The sequence below is a fragment of the Acipenser ruthenus genome, chromosome 6, assembly GCF_902713425.1.
Source record: "Acipenser ruthenus chromosome 6, fAciRut3.2 maternal haplotype, whole genome shotgun sequence".
Lineage (NCBI taxonomy): Eukaryota > Metazoa > Chordata > Actinopteri > Acipenseriformes > Acipenseridae > Acipenser > Acipenser ruthenus.
The window spans coordinates 14167904-14190867 of NC_081194.1; the positions used below are offsets into that span (position 1 = coordinate 14167904).

General features: G+C 36.0%; 1 protein-coding gene across 1 annotated transcript in view; it reads left to right on the forward strand.

The window, feature by feature from the left end:
- Positions 1 to 22678, forward strand: part of LOC117411047 (CUB and sushi domain-containing protein 1-like) — a 615018-nt gene extending 592340 nt beyond the window's left edge. Inside the window, exons 59-71 of the mRNA XM_034921683.2 lie at positions 1682 to 1861; positions 5938 to 6111; positions 7204 to 7377; positions 7491 to 7564; positions 7936 to 8047; positions 8256 to 8435; positions 8881 to 8934; positions 9049 to 9210; positions 10264 to 10376; positions 14862 to 14952; positions 15254 to 15380; positions 15740 to 15802; positions 18467 to 22678. Coding sequence (XP_034777574.2) covers positions 1682 to 1861; positions 5938 to 6111; positions 7204 to 7377; positions 7491 to 7564; positions 7936 to 8047; positions 8256 to 8435; positions 8881 to 8934; positions 9049 to 9210; positions 10264 to 10376; positions 14862 to 14952; positions 15254 to 15380; positions 15740 to 15802; positions 18467 to 18626 — 1664 coding nt within the window. The 3' untranslated portion in view covers positions 18627 to 22678. The remainder of the gene's footprint in view (positions 1 to 1681; positions 1862 to 5937; positions 6112 to 7203; positions 7378 to 7490; positions 7565 to 7935; positions 8048 to 8255; positions 8436 to 8880; positions 8935 to 9048; positions 9211 to 10263; positions 10377 to 14861; positions 14953 to 15253; positions 15381 to 15739; positions 15803 to 18466) is intronic.
- Positions 22679 to 22964: the final 286 nt, after the last annotated feature.

The window sequence follows — 22964 nt, forward strand, 5'->3', positions numbered from 1 at the left end:
GTCGGACGCATACAGGACTCTTAAAGGAGCAGCTTTAATATAAGTGTTCAGGTAATTCGGGCTATAAGAGATTATATCCCGCTAGGTAATGGCTACATACCTAACGATAATAACGTTTCATTACAAAATATGCACCTAGAAAATGAAATATCTTAAATGTTTACCAGAAAAGAAACAGTTGGTTTAATTGTAAGTCTTAATACAATTAACATGGATGGTCCTACTAGTTCCACATTAGGGGTTGTCCAAAAATGATCAATTATAACAAGCGTACACAGCATGCTCTTTTTCAAGACACCCCACCAAAAGCATATAAAAAATTGCTGGTATCAGAATCAGGTCCTAGGTTTTCAAATTGTAATTACTCGCCATAGTGAAAGTGACTGGTTTACTGTATCCTATATTGTACACGATCAGGAATTACACAATTTGATCACTGGTTAAAAAAGTGATGATCATCTTTTTCTTTCTCTGGTTCACAAGAGCAGCATAATCTGTAACTTAATTCACTCAAAGCAGTAACAATTTTATTATTTTTCTGTATGTCTAAAAAAAACATCACTATTTTTGTACTGTATTCATTAATACAATGAATACAGTACAAGTCAAACATTATTTAGTTTTACACAAATAATGTTTGACTTGTACTGTATTCATTGTATTAATTGCAATTCTCATTTGTAAAGTTTTTTTTTTTTTTTAACAGGTTTCATTATTTGTAAATAATATCTAACAAATTAAAACAATTAAGGGAATTACACAGAAAATCCAAGTATCTGTGCACCCCTAATTGTTCATTTATGGTTTATCATTATACAGTTACTGGAGACCAATGTCCCAATCTTTTCTATGGACATAATATATTTTGGCACATTTTGGAATAAAACAAACAAACAGCATTCCAGCTTACAACTTCCTATGCAAGTGGACTTTTACCATGTAAAAGGCCATTGCTCTGTGATGAGTGAATTCTTGTTTTCCATCAGTTTTCATCATACCACTAAGATCAGTTTCTGAGATGCAATCCCAAATTACACAGATCCATCTATTACTGTACAATAGCTCTTGTGCCTTTGTAACCCCCACCCATCTTCAAATGACCTGTCATGAACTGCTGTCATTTTTTATTTTTTTTTACCTCAATTGAGTAATTAGTGTCATGATCCAGTTAGTAAAGTTGCTGTTGATCAGGTCATTGTGCCTTGTTGATTTCTACTGGGTAGTGGCTATTGGGGCCTCATAGCCATGAGCTAGTTCAGACTTATAGTTGGCCTTCAGTCCACCATTCAGTACCAGACTTGTATGGCGGCATATACCAGGCGTGATAAATATCTCTTTTGCATGCATGGTGAGCCAAATAGGTGTATGAGATACTGTAACTGTCTGCAAAGTGAATACAATCCTAGTCAAGGGAGACTGTACAGTAGTCTTCAATTGCACTTGATGCATTTTCTAATTATAGCAATTATGTTACAAGTGCATTGCATTTCCATTTTTATGGTCCTGGATTTTAATAAAAAATGTAAATTATGTTCTGGCTCCACTCTGTCTGACTTTAGTGAAAAAAAGTCCTGTGAATTGGAAATTGTTTATGGAAACAGTACTTTGTCCTGCTATCACAGTTCAACAAGATTTAGAATGCCAGTAAAATGGAATGATTATTTCATTTGTCTTCCTACAGTGATCGTCTGTGGGGATCCAGGTGCATTAGCCAACGGCATTCAAATAGGAAATGAATTTACCTTTAACAAGACTGTTCATTATCAGTGTCAGCCAGGCTACAAACAGGAACCAACTGTCTCCTCCACTTTACTTTGCACAAAAGATGGGTCTTGGAACCAGACTAAACCTGTCTGCAAAGGTTAGGTGCTCTTTTTATTGTATTGATTTATTTATTGTAAATGTTTTTGTTTTGTTTTATAAAGAATAGTATTAACCCTGTTTGAAATACAAACCGTACAGCAAAAATAAAAGTATGAATTGATCATTTATTTTATATATTTTGTAGGGTCTTTTTAAATTTCTTGTATCAATGGTTTTGATTGTCTTGTTTCCTTTTACAGTTTTTCCCTAACATCCTTAGCGCTCTGTTCCACAAGTTGAAATGCAGTGCTTTTGGCATGAGCTTTGTCATATCTGATGAATTTGTATTTGTGTCATTTATCAAGCCAAGTTAAAACAGCTTTTTATTTAAATATATTAGTACAGCACAGCTACACAATAACAGTTTGGGACATTTTATCATCTCCAAATACAGTACATAACTAAACCATACAGTTTACACCATAAAAATAAAACAATAAGGACTTATATCAAAAAACAGAAATTAGGGAAAATTGGTTCTTTATGACAGGTTTTTAGTTATGTGTTTTCCACTGTAATGTGTAAAGTGATTTGAAAGAGCACTTCTAATCATGTCAGTTTTAAAACCAAAGCTCACTTTGCAATGTTTACAATGTTGCATTTTTCAAAGAGAACACCGAGTGAGGGAAACTGAGAGACAGGGAGAGAGAATTTGACAAGAGTGTTGATGGAATAGGATATCTAAAGATGCTGTATGAGATGGATGTGGGGTTATAGTTTAGTTTGAACAGCACTGAATTGAGCTGTAGATCAGTGGGATGTTATTTTAGACCAGTGGTTCCCAACCTGTGGTTCGCTGACCACTTGTGGTCCGTGAGTAAACTCCAGGTGGTCTGCAAACAGCTCCCAAAATTCAGTTACGCAGTGCTAAGCAACACAACAAACAGCTCGTGATTGTGTAAACACGATCATACTGAAGTATCATTCTGGGCCCATGATCAGGTAAACACGCTAAAAAATGCTCTTTGTTTCTTTGACTTGCTGGGCCACCATAATTTTCAGTACAGCTTGTTAGCACATATCTTTGGATAGGGGAGGAATTGAATTTCACTGCCTGCTTGTTTGTTTTTTCGTGTGATATCACAGGGCATCAGCAGCACAGAGAATCAAAACATGCCACAACAACTTGTTTACAGCTAAGAAAAAACTGGAGAACACTGTAAATCCGATGTATTTGACATAGTTATATTAGAACATTTATTCTGTCCTTTTTGTTTTAATATATATGTTTTTACAACATTTATAAATATCAAGGAACAAGTGGATATAAGCAGATACTATTTCATGATAAAAATGTATTGGTTTTGTTTTTGTTTTTTTTCCTTATTATTGATAATAATGGAATGAATTAACTGTTTTATTTATAAATATTTATTTTGAGAAAATAATCAAGACTATTGTACATTATTGCTCATAAAGACCCTGAGAATAAACATGTATTATGTCATTGCAAACATCAATATTTTTCAACAACACTTTCAGGAAGTATTGTAGACATTTGTATACATGTATTTCTAAACAGAATACAAAACAATAAAAAAAACAAAATATTGTGTTGAAAAAAAAGTGAAAGGTTTATATGGTTTCTGAAGTAATGTCCCCCAGATTTGTTCTGAAATATACAGTAACAGAACGTTGGAACACTGCTCTTGCACTAATCAACTAAGACATCTCAGAAATAACCACTTGCAGTGAATAATGTCTGATCGCCATTTAATAATAAAAATACAAGCAAATATATTTTCCTGATATTTTCCTGACAAATTCCACTGTAATGCTATTAAAACAGCATTAAAACTAGGAATTTTGACACTCGCTACACCGTCTTTGTTTTCAGAAAATTACTGTGCAGCAAGCATTCAAGTTTAATAGTTTTTTTGTCTCTTATTTTCTCTCGCTGTTTGTCTGTATGTCTCGCTGTCTGGGGCTATTGACACTGAATCACAAATCGTGGTTCTTTAGGTCAGTGGTTCTCAAACAATTGTTTTTGGTGGCCTCAGAGCCGCATTGCAAATTTTTCCTAAAAAGACTACATTTATCATATGAAAAATAAAGAAAATATAGACATATGCACTTCTAAAGCTTTTCATTTATTTATAATAAAACCAAACTGTTTCTCATTAAAAAATAATAATAATAATAAAAATAATAATACAGCAGCCATTCTCAACTTCCCAGGCCCTTCTATCTTATTGTATGACTTGTATTGTAACACTTGAATGTATTTGTATTTGCTTGCGATTGTAAGTCGCCCTGGATAAGGGCGTCTGCTAAGAAATAAATAATAATAATAATAATAATAATAATAATATAATAAACTGGAGATCAAAAATCTGTTAAACTGATGTGACTTAATATAATACCTAAGTGGAAGTGCATTGCTAACTTATTTAAGTTAAATACAAAAACTACTTTCACTTTCCTATTCCAATCAATTGCTGCACAATTCCCAATACTATTATATCATAAAATGATATGTAAAACTGTAATATTCCAGAATAATAGGTTGTGAAGGCTTTTCTTTGCTCCACTGAATTAAGTATAAAGCAGAGGATGTCAAACTTAAAATTATACACTTTTTCTTGTTGTATTTCAGACAGAAACAGTACAAAAGTAGACATAGTTTTTCTTTCTTTTTTCCCTCTTTTTTAATCCCCACCATTGTAGTTTCTTCGCAATAAACAAAGTGGCAAATGACACGTTTCTATAAAGTAATAGCATTACTGAGGTTTACTTGAGTTTTTTATTTATTTATTTATTAATTAATTATTTTGTTTTAGCTGTGCATGTAAGGGAAAACTGTCAAATTTAACTTAAATAAACTTTTCAAAAAATAAATTTGGAAAAGGGGACGTTGTATTTTGGCTTTTGGTTTCCCCATAACAAATAGGATCACAACAAAACAAAACGTTGATCACTGTACGTAACATTTACCTTGCAAGTTTGGCCAATGTCTGGAAAGTGTGAAGCATTTTCGAGTGATTAGTACAGTATTTGTATCTGTATCACCTGATTCTGACTCACTTGTCAAATCTGAAGCATCACTTTGTTGATTCTGTTTTTTGTTAATCCCACTTGCCATTTCAGAATCTGTCACTCAAATTCTGGCAAGGTGGTAATATCTATCTATTATGTAATTTATGGCGGACGCAGATGTGGATTTTTACCTTCGAATTCATGTGCAGCAGTGTTTGTTAGAATATTCAGATGGTTTCTCCACAATAATAAATAATATTACTCCATACCACTGTTTTCATATCGTACTACTAAAGCCTTCTCTCGTTGATTAACCAATGAGCACTGACATTTAGCGAAATGGGCGGAGATTTGTGACGCATGGCAAAATGAAATCTGATCAGAATGAAAGCTCGGCCAATCAGCTCACTTGTTCCTGTATTACGGCATGTTGACAAAAATAGATAGCAGTGACCTTTCAATCTTGTGTATCTGCAATTTCAGCTTTTGTAAAGAAGGACAGCTGAAGCTCAACAGGCCAAAAATAAGCTCTCGCGGGCTGAAGGCCGCCAATTGAAGAACTCTGCTGTACACTCTCCAATCATTTCTTTTATTTTTCAAATTGCTTCCCATCCACCTCGTCTTCGTATTCCAGTGTGTTTTTTATATGTACATCGAGCGAAGTTGGCGACTCAGTGAGTGCAATAAGTTGCGTTAGAAATGGATAGATTAATTTGCTACACAAGGTAACGGTTGCAGGGGCCAGCACTTGTATTTACATTTACTGGATCCGAAGACGACCCAAGCCCATGTGTTATTTGTCAGGAGGTTTTGTCAAACAAAACTCTTAATCCTGCAAAATTGAGACACTATTTATCTACAAAGCATTTTGAATGTGAAAAGTGGTCCGTGGCAAGTGGTCTGTGGGAAAAATCCAAACACCAAGGTGGTCCCTACCTTGAAAAATGTTGGGAACCACTTTTTTAAAGGCATGTATTATAGCAACTCGGCAGAGTTAGACAAAATGTGCAGTGCGAGGTGTGATGCACTGTACACTATATTAGCAAGGAGACATTATTGATAGTATATTGTAATCTTTTTTTGTTTTTCTGTTTAAAGCTATCACGTGTGGAGAGCCTCCCCTGGTGCTTCATGGGAAAATGGAAGGATCAGACTATCAGTGGGGATCCAGTGTTAGTTACAGCTGTTTTGAGGGGTACCAGCTCTCTGTACCTGCCATAATTACCTGTGAGGGAAATGGCATATGGAGGGGGGAGGTTCCACAATGTCTGCGTAAGTCTAACAAATCCCCCCTACCAACAACCCTTGAAAATTCTGTAAATTAGTGTTTTAATGCATTCCCATGAAGCTAAATACTGTTTTCGTACACTGTGTTGTATGTGCTCCATGCGCTGTCATTGCTGGTAGTGTGACGTGAGCTGTTCAGTGTGTTGATAAGTAAATAAATCCTGTTCGCCTGCGGGGCGTATCAACTTCAACCTCACTCAGCAGCGAATCCACGCACCCACACGGCAGATGGCTATCCTGTCACAAGCATTAATACCCTGTATCTTTCTAAACAAGGGATTTAGGGGAGCTCCCTAATAAAAGTTGAATCTGAAAACAATAATTGTGTGAATATAGTTACAGCTGTGTATAATGGTATTTAAAACAGGATTCATTCATCTGACTTTTTACATATCCTCCCTTACTCTGGTCCCACCGATTACTGTAATTGAGCTAAAACTATTACAGTAAAGCAAAATGCAAAATATGTCTATTGAGATTCACAGGATTTTACTGGAATAATTAAGCTTTATACAGCCCTTAACTTCTGAACTGCTTGCACCATACATCTTTTCTTTTAAGCATGATTATACCTACTATACCTGTATAAGTTAGAGGGGAGGCACTGTAGCTCTCAAGTAGATTTGACTTACTGAAAATATTGAATGATAGGGGTGGCAAAATGTGGCAACAAAATCCCAAACTAGTGTATGTTTTATTCCAACAGAGAAATCCTTTCTGTCTCGTAAATATATGCTATTCCAATAACTGTGTAAATAATAATTAAAAAGATAATTGCAATCTGAAAAAAAAGTATTTACTCAGTATTTACCCAGCTACAGGCTTAACAAGTCCCATGACATCTTGAAATAAACTATAATCCGTGATCTTTAACAAATACTGTAAATCCAGATCGTAAATTAGTTATAAGTACTGTTGTATTTATCTATCTGCCACCCAATAATTGCCAACTTGACTAATTGCATTGTTTAATTTTTAAACACGGCCTATTACGTACATTAACTAACAATCAGCAGTTTACACGGCTTCTTGTATATATTTAACAACATTTTCTCACTCTATTTTTGTCATGAACAGCTGTTTTATGTGGTGACCCTGGGACGCCAGCTGAAGGTCATCTTGATGGCCAAACCTTCACATATAGGTCTGAGGTGTCGTTTCACTGCAGATCTCCACATATCCTTGTAGGCTCATCTAGAAGAGTGTGCCAATCAGATGGAACCTGGAGTGGAATCCAACCTACGTGCATTGGTGATTACTATTAGACAGTTGATATATGAATGTATTTTTTGTCAAATCCAGTTTTATTTAAATGCTTAAAGAACAGTGGGAATAATCATTATATATATATTTTTTCTCTATAGATCCATCCTATACCATGTGCACTGACCCAGGCACTCCACATTATGGCTTACAAAACAGATCTCAAGGTTATGAGGTAGGCATCTCTTTACATTGCATGAAACCAATCAGGCCCTAGGGTGCAGGTTTGCTCCCAGGTTCTGCTAGTTGCCAGGTGCCATGACCTAAAATGCATAGTTGGCGCAGTTGATTGCTGAGGTTGCATCTCTACCAAAGGATTCCTCCTACTGTGGAAAAAGACAATACCATCCCTTATATAGACACAATAACCACCAGAATAGTTTGATAAAACCACCAGACTAGTTTGATAAAACATTTTGAAGGAGCTTGGAAGTCGTGACATGTCATGGTTTCCACTTGAAAGACATTGGAAAACAGTACTGTAGATTCTGTATAGTTTACTGTTTTCTATTTTGCAATCTTTCTGAAGTAACTTTTTTGTTGTAGGTTGGAAGCAGAGTGTTCTTTAAATGCAGAAAAAGCTACCACATACTGGGGTCCACAACACGCATCTGTCTTGCAAATTTAACCTGGAGTGGTGTGCAACCTGAATGCATATGTAAGCATATTTCATTTTTATTATCATTTTTATTACAAAAAAGTCAGAATTGCAAAGCAGGGGGGATTGGGTCTTTTCATAATTCAACTACCATATTTGAAACTTCAAACAAAGTCAGATACCCAGAAACTATAAATATCTGCTTTTAAAGGTGTGGGGAGTTTTTTTTTTCATACCTCATATACTGATCTTCCTTTATTATTTGTAGCTCATGCCTGCAGACAACTAGAGAATCCTACTCATGTTGATGTGAAAGCTATAGATCTGCCTACTTTAGGCTATACTTTAATATACACATGTCAACCTGGCTTTTTCCTGGCTGGGGGGTCAGAACACCGGACTTGCAAAGCGGATGGTAAATGGTCAGGGAAGCCACCTATATGCAAAGGTAAGTAGTTTATGAATACTATTTTTATTTTGATGGCTAATAAATACATTACATTTGCTATGAAGAATTTAGCTTTGTATCTGTTCAAAGAAATAGCCTGAAAATACTTCCAACTTTAGCTTCTAGAGTTTAAAAGGGTATTGCCCTGTTTAATTCAAGTAAATGCTCATGTGCATCAAAGGGACCTTTCATAGAATTAGTAAATAAAATGTATCCCTAAATGTCGCATAATACAATCGCATTAGTTAATACATACCCCAGGGTATATTGTGGACACACCCATACATACTTATATAAAAAAACACATCTAGGCCATACCTTCAGAATCACTTTGATTGAACTCTGCAAGGATATTTGTTACAAGAAGTTATTCCAAGTATGTTATCCTGATTTTTTGGATCTAAAATTAATAGCTGCATTTTTTTTGTTTGTTTTTTTCCTTCAGTTGGGCCTAAAATTAAACCAAATGTAACTGTTCCGGTTTTGCACAAGATACATGGTGAGTACATGTTAAAATGTTTGTTTAGTATTGTTTATACATAGTAGTGTGATTTATTTCTCTGATTTAAAAAAAAAAAAAAGATTACTAATTAATAAAGTATTATGTCTTCAGTTCCTGCAGATGTCTTTTCAGTAAACTCTGTCTGGAAAGGTTTCTATGAATATCTTGAAAAAAGACAACCAGCGATTATTACCGTTAGCTGGTTCAATACTTCAACCAGTACAGTGAATGCAACATTACTGGAGCACAGCGGTGTGTCGCTCAAACTTTCAGGTAATCTGAGGACATGTGTCATCATTTATAGGTTCAAATACAACAAATGACAGCATTAAAAATTATGGCGACTATTTATTTTGCGTGGCAAAAATAAGTACCATATGCCTTTGAATTTGACACTCTTTTTAAATCATTTGTTCTTCTGGAAAATAGCCTGCGTCTTAAATTTGACTACAGTATAGTGATGCGTGCATTAAAATTGTCAAAAAAAGATGTGGCTACCTGAGTACACAAACAGCAACGTGACTGACTGCCGAGAAAAGATGAAGAAAGACGTCACTGCCCGAATACACAAGCAGCAACATCACTTAATGCAGAGAAAAAACGAACCAAAACTTTACTGTCCGTCATTGGCTTCCTGAGGAATTCGAAGTTTTTACAATTTCAGCGTTTTTAATAAACAGTACCAGCTTGGACAGGTCGTAAATGCTGATCAGACCCCCATATTTTTCGACATGTAAAGCAATGCTACAGTTCACAAATTGGGAGAAAAAATGGGGTGAGTAATCACAACTGGAAATGAGAAGCAGCACATAACTGTGTGATAGCAGACAGCAGCAAACTGCCTCCATATGCGTAACTGAGGTTGCCTCTTTGTAAATGTATATTTACTTGATTTCTTTTTCCCTCAAATTGAGGGTGCGAAATTTGCGCTACGTCTTAAATTCGAGGGTGTCTTAAATTCGAAGGAATACTGTATGTAATTGATGTGTATGCAATTATCCTTTTATTGAAGTTCAGTCAATAAGGAATTGGGTAACTACAAGTAATAAACATACTCAACATAGATATGGAATATGAGCACACAATTGCAATGTCAGTCTAATAGTGGATACACCCAAACACCCCTAATTCATGACTAACTGAATTCCAAGTAAATGTGTAATTGCGTATTAATCAAATTGTTATTAATGCCACACAAAAAAGCAATAACCCAAGTACACATGCATAGTATTTATGTTCAGCTATTTGCACTTTTTGTTGTTATTGCTCAAGTGATGTTTATTTAAGAATGTATTGATAATTAGAACCTATGTCATCTGTTCACAGGGATATACAAGAAAGAAGAGAACCATTTACTTCTAAAGGTCTATCAGATCAGAGGGCCCATAGAAATATTTGTCAGTAAATTTAAAAATGAAAGCTGGGCTTTGGATGGATATGTAAGTTATGTATTTATTTATTTTGTTTTGCTTACTAGCTGTAAATATATATATATTAGTCCAGGATTCTCAAACAGATGTTCACATTTTTGTCTTGTTCGATTTTATCATTATTACATAATAGTTCTACTAAAATGAAAATGAAATAGACATTCAGGTGTTTTATGTGTTTTTAAATTACTCTGCTTTATTATATATATTTTTTTAAATTAATGTATTTGTTTATTTATTTTGTATAGTGGAGTGTGAGACTAACTTTCTGTAGTTTTACTATCTTCCAAAGACAGAAATAGCCATATAATAAGGTACAGTACAACAAGTATCAACCAGTGCATCAACCTCATTATTCCTTGCACCAACTAATGAGACTATGATCACACTTTATTTGAAAACATTCCCTGAAAGAGAAGACGACCAACAACCAATACTTTTGGGATATGCCTTCCACAGGTCAGGTATTTACTGAGCATTTATGTCAAAGCTGCCGATAGGCCTCTCCAGGGAGTGACGTCCTCGGCTCCCCCTACTGAGGGAATAAGCAGTCACTCCACGGAGCTCACTTCCTCTTTTGCATCAAACCCTTTCAGAAAACCAGGGTTACATCCGTAACCTATCGTTCAAGTCAATGGAGACATGGCATGCAGATATGGCTGCTAGGTACACTTTTAACGTAGAGAGGGATCTACCCGCCTTTAGCAGATCTTGCAGAAACTGTAAAATAATTGCTATAGGGCAATAGATGGGGTCATGACCTCTGGTCACACACCAATTTTGAAAATACCTCCACTTATGCGCGTACATCAACCTTGTGGAGGAGGCCCTAGCATTCTGCGTCTGAGAGCCCTAAGGTGGACAGACGTTCCCGTTCAGGGGCCAGACCCACAGTTGGAGTCTGCCCGATTCTGAGTGCCAGAGGGTGCCTCTCGTCTGACTAAGAAGATCCAGGCGCAGCGGGATCTCCCAGGGCTGACCCTGCAATAGCTGGCAAAGGGTTGCAAATCAGATTCTCCTGGGCCATCTGGGGGCCACCACGAGAACTGTCACCTCTTCTCTCTGGACTTTCTCTAGGAAGGCTGGGAGCAACGGTATCGGTGGGAATGCGTATAAGAGCGTCCTGGGCCACTTGTGAGCTAGGGCATCGATGCCTAGTGGACTGCCGCGGCAGTGGAGGGAGAACCATAGGGGGCAGTGAGTCGTCTCTGCCATGGCAAAGAGATCGACCGTGGCTTTCCCGAAACGTTCCCATATGCGCTATACCACTGGAGGGTGGTCGCCATTCTGACGGGTGTGGACCCTTCCTCGAGAGGAAGTCCACTGCCCAATTCACCACTCCACAGGTTCCGTTGTGCCCAAATCAGAAATTTGAAGGCTATGTGATGCAACCGGCCGAACAGACTGTAGAATGTGACGGTGTGTGACCATTTGGAACCTCCTCTCCCTCAAGAACCCATTGAGGTGTCTCAGGTCTAGGATGGGGCGAAAGCCACCATCCTTCTTTGGCACTAGAAAGTACCTCGAGTAGAACCCCTCCATAGCTTGTTTGAGAAGTAAGAGTTACTTCTTGCTTGAGAGCCGAGACCTGGAGAGGGTTGCTCTTAGAAGTAACTGTGATCCCTCAAAGAAGTAACTGTGATCCCATTCTCGGTGGGAGCGTTGCAGTATTTCCTCCACCGCTGGCACAAAGGTATGGCCAGGGGATATGGCCGCCTTCAGCAAGGCGGACTTGTGCATGTTAGGGACCTTTGCCTGAGACAGCCAAAGCTGTCTGTGAGTTACCACAAGGTTTGCCAGGCTCTGACCCAGGGCCTGTCCCTGAAAGCCTGAGATCTGGAGCAGCGTGTCTGAGACCAGGCGCAGCTTCGAGGCCACTGGCTTGGGGAGGGGTGCCAAGCATAGTACGCCATCCATGTAGGCCGTGAGGAGGCCTGCCATGTTGGCCAGGCGCGTTACCTGCGCCTCAGCTGCGTAAGCCTTTTTAAGGTGTATTTCAGTAACCTTGCATTGACCATTAGGGTAAGCAGGGTCCTTTGATAAATCTCCTACTGGAGGGGCTCACACCAAGGCCGCGATGGTCCACCGAATCCACCGGTGGGAATTCCGCCAAGGCCACCGCTGCCGCTCCTTCTAAGGAAGCCAGCGGGTTCATCATTTTAAAACGCTCGGCGGCGATGCAGGTTGGTACCAAAAGGACCGTACCTCCTCCATGAAATCCAGGAACGCCGAGAAGGGCTGAGGGCATAAAGCCTGCGCCTTTCTAAACACAGAACAGCGTGGCTCAGGCGCTGCTGTCCAAGAAACCCGAAGGAACTTGCAGGCTCGCTCCACAAGCACCTGAATCGAGCTTGAGGGAAGGGCACGCTCAGTCTCTGAGGTAGCCTCGGAGCTAGGACCCGTCTCCTGAGTCAGCTCTTGGATCTCTCCCTCTTCCACCTCATGGGGGAAGGAACCACCATCCCAGGACGTGATAGAGATCACGTCCTGTTCCTCCTCACTCATCACCATGGCTTGCTCTGAGATGTCTGGGGCGACCACCGGTAAGAGTGGAGTCGGACCATGTGCAATCACACAACCGGAGCAGCGCGTAGCTTGCAGCGGAGTGGAGTACAGCCTACAGACAATAAAGGAGGAATTTTTTTTTTTTTTTTTTTTTTTTTTTTAAGACACAACACTCCCAGGTGGATGGGGCAATGTAGCCATGGAAGGAGGAGGAACATGGTCTTTTTATTTTTTTTTATTATGTTTTATTTTTACTGTAAAGGCAGTAACAGGAAAAAACACAGTCAGACACACACAACAGTTCAAGCTATGGGGTAAGACAGTCACCACGCCAGGCGGATGAGCTGTAAATATCCTTTATTTTATTTATTTTCCTCTTTTTTTTTTTTTTTACCAAGCGCACTGAGTAAGCAGGCTGAGACAAGCCGGCGGATGCAACTATGGAGGAATCACGTGTCTATTTTTATTTATTTTTTGGCTGCAAAGCGCTTTAAGGCTAGAAAAGCAGACTACAATCGCAAAGCGATGTAGACAGTTGTGCAGCGTTTATAGCTCAGTTCACAGAAGCTGAGTTTCTGATTCCAGGGAACTGGCAAGCAGGGGAACTCCAGAAAACTTGAGTGAGAGCTCTTTCACACAGACTCAATTACAGCAACCGGACAGGTTAGTTATACCTACCTCTACCTACCTGAGTGAGAAGCAAAAGAGAAAGTGAGCTCCGTGGAGTGACTCAAAAATAGGAGGTGTGGCAAAAACTGTTGCAGCAGCAAAGGTCATTCAAAATGATCTAGACAGCATTCAGAACTTGGCAGACACATGGCAAATGACATTTAATAGAGAAAAGTGTGAAGTACTGCACGCAGGCAATAAAAATGTGCATTATAAATACCATATGGGAGATACTGAAATTGAAGAAGGAGTCTGTGAAAAACATCTAGAAGTTTATGTTGACTCAGAAATGTCTTCATCTAGGCAATGTGGGGAAGCTATAAAAAAAAGGCAAACAAAATACATAGTTAAAAGTTTTGAATTTAAATCAAGGGAAGTAATGTTAAAACTTTACAATGCATTAGTAAGACCTAATCTAGAATATTGTGTTCAGTTCTGGTCACCTCGCTACAAAAAGGATATTGCTGCTCGAGAAAGAGTGCAAAGAAGAGCGACCAGAATTATTCCGGGTTTAAAAGGCATGCCATATGCAGACAGGCTAAAAGAATTGAATCTGTTCAGTCTTGAACAAAGAAGACTATACAGAGATCTGATTCGAGCTTTCAAAATTCTTTTTTTCGACCTGAAAAAAGAAACAAGGACCAGGGGTCACAAATGGAGATTAGATAAAGGGGCATTCAGAAGAGAAAATAGGAGGCACCTTTTTACACAGAGAATTGTGGGAGTCTGGAACCAACTCCCCAGTAATGTTGTTGAAGCTGACACCCTGGGATCTTTCAAGATGCTGCTTGATGAAATTCTGGGATCAATAAGCTACTAACAACCAAACGAGCAAGATGGGCCAAATGGCCTCATCTCATTTGTAAACTTTCTTATGTTCTTATAATATTCTAGAAATGTATTTTTTGTTTACGACTGTAAGTTGCCCTGGATAAGGGTGTCTGCTAAGAAATAAATAATAATAATAATAATAATAATAATAATAAAATAAATACCAGACCTGTGACAGATATATCCCAAAATATTGGTTGTTGGTCATCTTCAAATTGAAAGGGAACTACACTGGAACCTTTCACTTTGATGACAATTGGTGCAGTGGTGTTTAGTCTCACACATTCATCAAGAGACTGTACTGTAGGTTTTGCAGCCCCATTTTTTGTCGTTTTCTTTCCAACATAAATGTTTTCCTACATGAAAAAAATACTGACATTTTTTATTTTTGGATTCTAAAGAATGGTAATTAAATATACAATGTATAAGATAAAAGTATTTTATTTTTTATATACATGTTCCTAATATATGATTCATTTATCTGCAAAGGTCTCAGCAGAATCTGAAAGCGGTGGATTTATTTATCAGGGCTCTATTCATGGTTTCCAAGACTTTGGAAAGTTCAGATTGCTGAGACAAGGTACCAAGAAGGGATTAAAAAAAGAAGATGATGTAGGCCTATTATTTTGAATAAAAGTCAAAATTTCTTACTGTATATTCAGATAAACTACATTACTATATATGGTTATATAACAATACTATAACTTGACTAAAGTTGTGAATAGGGCCCTAAGCCATAAACAATATGATATGGAATATTGCATGCAAATTATTGCTGTTTTTTTAAATATATATATATATATATATATATATATATATATATATATATATATATATATATATATATAAAATAGATCCTTTTTGTTTGTGTGTTTGTTTAGACCCAGTAACGGACACAACTTCAAATCCATATTATGGCACCAACAGCAGTTCGGTAGCAGCTGCCATTCTATTGCCATTCTTCGCACTTATTCTATCAGGGTTTGCGTTTTACCTCTATAAACACAGGTAACTGACATGTTAAAAAGCTTTATTTAAAATACATATATTTAAATAACAGTGATGTATTAATCTATTGATGATATGTTACATCCACAAGTGCTTTGTTTAAAAGCAGAAATGTCTCTATTTTAACATGTATAAGAAACTCTGGCGTTCTTTGCATGTATGCAGTCTCTCATTGAATACACTCCCTGTGTTCCTCTGTTCCTAAGACACAGGAAGCAGTGTTTATTAAGTGACACAGACAATGCATTTTCTGATGTACTGCAGCAGTGCAGTAGAGCTTGGGAATTTCCCATGGTTGAATGTTCTGACATTTTTTACGTAAAATTCCCAAATATTAAAATAAATAAAAAAATTGGCAGGGTGTTTTCAGCAGACAGAGATGAGAATGTGAGACGCAAAGAAGTAATGGGAACAGGCTGCAGGTAAGAAATAAGTAATACATAGATGTAATTGTTTAATCTTCATATTTCATTAGATGTTTGGTGTGACATTACAAAGTTTAACTATATCAGGATAAAACTAACGAAAACTAAGTCCAGTAGACAAAAGTTTTGATAAGATGTCCTATGATGACACGATTTTGAAACTTTTTTTCTACTAGATTTTTCTTTTGTTCAGATTTTATGATTGAGTGTTTGGATCAACCTCATCTGGTCATAAACCACTTATATTATGTCCGCCAGCAAATACTGGGATAGAATTGGGACACAGTTGTCTGAATACTTGTTGACGGGTATTGTGAAGTATAATATACATACACTTAAAAAAAAAAAATAAATAAATAAATAAATAAATAAATAAATAAAATATATATATATATATATATATATATATATATATATATATATATATATATATATATATATATATATAATCATGGCTATTTGAAATAGTTTAACAGAAAACGTTTATACTAGCCATCTTAAAATATGCTAAGTAGCACATACTTTTCTTGGCGCATATTTCTTGGTTTTGTAGAGGAACACTAATGGGCCAAATTCTTGAAACATCGTCAACTTGAGTAGCATATCAATATTAATGTGCCTATTTAGAACAACTTTACTATATACATACTGTAGAGTGGCATCATATTTCTATTAATCAGATCTGCGTGACATTTGCATGAATAATTATAATAATGCAAAATCAACTGAAACATATAAAGAATAATTATATGTTTAGTTAATTTGTTTTATCTGAAAAGGTGTTTTTTGTATGTTATTCAAACTATAGAACTGTATTGATACAGTATGTGGTTTATCAGAGCATTCTAAAACCAAAGACAGCTATATTCAGTTATAATTTGAGTTGAGTGGCGCATTAATGTATTTTTGTATGTTAGGTGTTATAGACTAATAATTCCATTAAACATAAATAGTTAAAGTAATTTAACATGAACAAAGTTATGTATTTTCTGTTTATATCTTCTATTATTAGTGAGTCAATAACATATAATGCAGTGTTTTTGTTTGTTTGTTTGTTTGTTTATTTTATAATACAATAAATTCTCAATAGCATACAGTAAGCAATAAGTCGTGGCTGGGTGTACAGACATACTGAGATGTACTGATGCCATGGTGTGTTTTGAGGCCACTGGAGTATGTTATCACACTTATGGCTTTATAGCAAGAAATTGTGTTTTTTAAAGTAATAAAATATGCATGCATGCATGCACTTGACTGGTGGATCAGCCATTCTAAATTCACTGGTAGTACATCCACAAGTACATTATTATCCATGTATAGTACACGTTAAGTTTGTAACTTAAGTAACTTTTTTGTTGTTTTTATAACTTATATAACAACTGTTTTATCCATTGGCTGGTTGTCTCTAAATCATGCCATAGCACACCAATGGTGCTAGCCAATCAGAGTGCAGGAATTTTTTTTATAATGTTAAATAGAGCGAGATAAGTTGTACACATTTATTCATTTTTTGTTTTGTTTTAAAAAATATATATATTATAAAAAACAGTTTCAGTGTCAGTAATTAGCAGAGAATTGCGTTTCAGAAGTTGTTATTTATATGGTATATTTTTTAAATGTTACACTGATTTATTACACAACATTTAGTTCATATGTGGGTCATTCCACACCAACTGAACCAAAAAAAGGGGCATTTTGTTGCCTGACCGTCTCAGATTTTGCTAGAAAAATTCACCTGGGGGTTTTCGGGTCTGCTAAGTTCAGAAATGCTAGTCTATTTTTTTTTTTTAAGTTTCCCTTCGAACTGTGACCTCGCAAAGGTCAACCTAAAGTGATAAGATCTTCAAGAATCAAGCAAAACATTTTGGTATCCGTGGATTTTTGATTTTTGGCTGATTTTTTAAGTTGCATTTGTCATGCATTCAAGCATTGCTTATGGCCACTGTGAGGCTGAAGTACCACATAGTCCTAACTGAACTGGCGTTACTCTTCAATAATAAAAAAATAAATACAAAATAAAAATAATTAATAATTTCCACACGCAAGTTCATAACCCCTCAGCTCCAAGCTAGTGCCACTGGAAGCACACAATGTCACGTTTTACTCTATATCTAACCCGAGACAGTGCAAAATTGAAGAATAAAGCCAGTTCGGTTAACTTCAAAAATCCAAAAATTTAAATTTCATAGGAGGTTAATGACCAGTAGGGGGACTTGAAACCAAAAGTGAGTTAGGTGCTCCAGGTATTTTTTTCTTGAAAGTCCTATTCATTACCAGTCGAACAAGGTGCTGCACATGATGGTAGTGTCTAAGTTGAGCCCAGGGTGATTTTTCTGGTCAGGGTCACTTGTTCACTTTAGGTTGACCTTTGCCAGGTCACAGCTCGAAGGCGGAATAATAAAAAAAAATGATTAGCATTTCTGAACCCAGCAGGCCTGAAAACCCCCAGGTAAAATTTTTTCGGCAAAATCTGAGATGGTCGGGCAACAGCTCTGGTTGAGTTGGTATGGAATTACCCATTTATTTGACTGTATTTACTACAGGGTTTTGTGGACTTCGGACTAAGATACTGCGATTTTGGGTGTGGTACATAAAGAATATAAGTATATTGGATGAAATATTTTCATTGTTTATTTGTTTGTTTGTTTTGTTACTTTTCAGAACAAGACCAACAGTACAGTATAATGGCTATGCTGGCCATGAGAACACAAATGGACAAGCTTCATTTGAAAATCCAATGTATGACACAAATTTGAAACCAACTGAGACAAAAGCTGTGAGATTCGATACAACTCTGAACACAGTCTGCACAGTGGTATAGCCTTTGTTGTCAGTTTTGACTAATTCATAGCCATACCTCTTGGTTAAGCAGCAACTTCTTTGGTGTCATGCCAATCTCCTTTGTGACTCTTTGCTTTGCTACTGTGCTCTTTGTAACACCTTATGTTAGGAAAACAATATAACAAGATGTGGATTCTCCAAGAGTCATTTTTCATCACGCAAAGAACAAGTTGAAGAACATGAAAGCAAAAGCAGACATTTGTTACGGAACAAGAAGCACCTGAGGATGTTTTGCCAGTTTCTCATACCGTATGTCTCAGCCTTTCATGTTGCTATCCGGAAGGAAGCATTTCAATGCAGTCTCTTGGGAAGATTTTTGAAGTTTCATGAAAAGCCTCTTAATTGTTCAGAAAAGGTACTTTCTTAAGAGAAGACGAGCAATGATGATAAAGAAGAAGTCATCTTTATAATTGGTTGCTAATATCTTTCCAAAATTGTTTCCAATAACACTTAAACATTTTTTTACAACTGCCTGTCTCACAAAAGAAATTTGCTGTCCACTAACTGGAAATTAAGGGGCTGTTGTGTTGCAAACTTAACTGCACAATTTTTGCACTAGTGTGTTATGAATGATTAAGCAAATGGTAAAAAAAAGTACAGGGTTTCTATACACTGCCCATTGTATATAGATATCTAATTCCACAATTATTCAGAGCATGTTGTCATGTTTTCTGTTTTGCAGTAAAAAGCTGATTTTATTTTCTATATTTATTTTAAGGGCAAGGGAAAAAGATAATATCTTAAATAATTGTTCACCATATACATTTTATATTTAAGTACTGTTTTTGATTAACTCTAAATGAACCACTGAAGCAACAACATTACATATCCCCATTGTTTTTCTTTTATATATTGTTTTCTATACTGAAAGCATAAATTATGTGTGAAGAAAAATTATTGCGAATGATGATGACTGTTGTTAATGATGAAGTTTCCAGGAAAGAATGTTGTACAGTATGTATTGGAAAACCTTATCGTAGCAGATACCAATGGTACTAAGGCTGCCACCTTTAAACATGCAAAGGTCTCTGTTTAGTTTATTATTGATAATCGTTCAGACAATCCATATACTCTAAACAAACATTGAGAAGCAAAATAAATCACTTTGGTTGATTTTCTGTTGTAACATACTGCCAGAATGACATTCAAGTCCGTTAGTATAGTATAATGTCCCGCGCGAAGTCCTGTTTTGTCAAAGGCAACGTGTATTTGTACATTTTTTACCCATATACTTATAGTGCAAGTCTCTGTCATGGAACGACAGCCTTAGCCCCTTTACGCTGCAGGCAAGAGAACATTAGGAAATTCATGTTTGCCCAAAGTCCCTGCCAAACATGAATTTCACTTTCCCAGAAGAGGAAATGAAATTTAAATATGGAGTGCCAGCCGTCATTATTTTAAAAGGAATATTTTCCTCTCTACAATATTTAGAACGAGATGATAGAGGAAAAGGTAAGTGGATTTTAATGTAGTACTCTTGTTTTAACTAACAGGTCAAGATACTCTTACATGAATTAAAAAAAAAACAACAACATTTATTCGTAGAATTGAAGCAGTTTAATTACCAAAATGGAAGTATTGATTTAAAAAAGAATTCAGTCCATGTGTACATTGCATATTATAGAAATAAGCCATGTGCTATGAGTGCTGTATAGGGTGTCTACTCTGCCAGAAGCATATTATTTGTAAATCACTGTTTATTACTTGAAAAGTGTATGCTACTTACTCAGAAATCTGAAATATTATTCATGACATTTATGATTAGATAACATTTTATTTTTATAATTTTATTTTTATTTTTTTGCTTGAGGTGGACCCCCAATCCTTGCTGTTCAATTTACTTCAGGTGATTTTCATGTTTACAAAACATGGCAGCCTTAATTCGTACCATATATATATAATTTTACCAGGCAATTAGAATTCGGTGATCGATGAAATGGTAGCCGTATCAGTCCAGAGATGAAGACAAAGAGTAGGAGATGTGATGCATTTTATTGGACTAACTAAACAATAATTAATCACAAGCTTTAAAGACCTCAAAGGTCTCTTCTTCAGGTGAAAGTAGGAAAAAGAGATCATCTGAAGAAGAGACCTTTGAGCAGTGGCTGTGCTCGCTGATTGGGGGCCCTAAGCGGAAATATTTTTTGGGCCAGCCCCCCCCCCCTTTCGGTTTTTCTTTTTTATTACCCTCTCCTTTGTGTTGTAATTGATTGCTATTAATCCGACTCCAATTCTTAATTAAAACGTTGATAAACCTGTCAATTGTGAAATGAATTTAGTTAATACAGTAGCAGGGTGATTTTCAAAGATCTTTGCAAAATTTGCTACTGATTTTCTGAAAGTAATTATAAAAGTTTAAAGGAGCAAATCTAGCAAGAGTCAGCATACGTACTGGAACAATCTAGCAAGAGTCAGCATACGTACTGGAAAGGGAAATACAATTTTTTTTTTTTCTCACTTAAACTATTTTAGAAATATTTGCAGTTAGAAAAAGTGGAGCAAATTTTGTACTGACGCAAAAAGCTTTGAAAGGTGTCCTGTAAATGTTTCTCTACTTCATAACATCATTCTGGGTGCGTTCAGAGCAGAACAGCACAACACTTGCAATTTATTTTTTGTACTACGTGTATATAAAACCACTTATTGATCGTCTAATCAGACATAGAAACTCGACTGAATAAACAATGTATTATTTGCTTTCAACAGCAGAGCTTTTCTATTTAAGACAATTCTAACTGTATTCAGCTTGCTTACATTGGCAACATGAAATAGGCTGAATACACTGAATTCAGTTGTTATCCATAGTTCCACCAGTTACACAGATTTCTTAGTTTTTCAATATCAATGCAATGAAACATAATTATGATGTTAATGTATTAATAGTCAAACATCTGGAGAGTTAATATTGTTACTTGCGGCCTATCCCGTTTCAACAGAAAAAAGAGGAAAAAAGAACCCAATGGTAAGATTGATATTAAGACTTTTATTTAGTTTTTTTTATTTTTTAATTCAATAATTACTCTATTATTAGTACGCTCGCTGTGCCCCCAAGAAAGTCTGACACCCAAGTTGAGAACCTCTGATACACAGGGTAGACTACGTTGTTTTTTTTTAAACATTTAAACTGGAGTTGATCTTGTGGTAGGAAATTGACAGAAATTGCTTTATCTCATGTACCAATGCTATCAACTCGGATTAATAACTACGTTCTGATCTTGCCAATAACATTTTAAAAAATGTGTATGAAATTATAACATAACTATTCATCCAATGTCAAAATATGTATATATAGAAATAACAATATCATGTTTTTAATTTTAAAAGTTCAAAACCCATACCAATAAAAAAAGAAAGTTTTTGTTTTGTATGGATTCCATCAACATTTTTTTATTTTAATTTATTTTCCTGTCCGAGTGCTAAAATCTTTACGATGCCATTGCGTTGGCTTTGCAGCTCCGCTATACAAATCATGCACACTGCATGTACAGTACTGCCCTGTGAAGACGCTACTGTCACAGTAAACGCTGCTGTTTATAAATGTAATCACCAGTAGTTTTATGAGAAGACATTATATTTGATTGTAAATACTTAAAAAAATAAGCAGATAAATTTGTGTACAGGTCTATTATGTCGTGTTAACCTTTTTTCTGCGCACTCAGTCTCATTCTGTTACTAAATTTGTGTTTCAGGATTGCTTTCATCGAAATAAATACAGTTTTTAAATCAGTGCAATACTACAGAATTCTAAGTTCCGGTAAAAAAAAACAAAAAAAAAACCATATAGTCCCCCTGAATCGGAACCCCCTTAAACTGTCTGGGGCCCAAAGCTTTTGCTTAGTCTGCTTATGCCTAGCACCGCCACTACCTTTGAGGTCTTGAAAGCTTGTGATTAATTATTGTTTAGTTAGTCTAATAAAAGGTATCACATCTCCTTATCTTTGTGTATTATAATTTGTACAATTTCCAGTATGTGCAATTTATGCTTCAGCCCTTGTGTAAAATAAGAACCATTTATTTCACCTTAATTTTATAAACATTACATTATATATATATATATATATATATATATATATATATATATATATATATATATATATATATATATAGGTTTCAAAAGCATTAATGCTAAAATATTCTCTTGCATTATCTTATGGTAACTGATATCTTAGTGGATGAGACAAATTTAAGGAGACAAATTAAGGATTCTAAATTAATTGAATCAGGCTAAATTAATTGAATATATTTAGGCTTGAACAAAGAAGACTACGCGGCGATCTGATTCAAGCATTTAAAATTCTAAAAGGTATTGACAATGTTG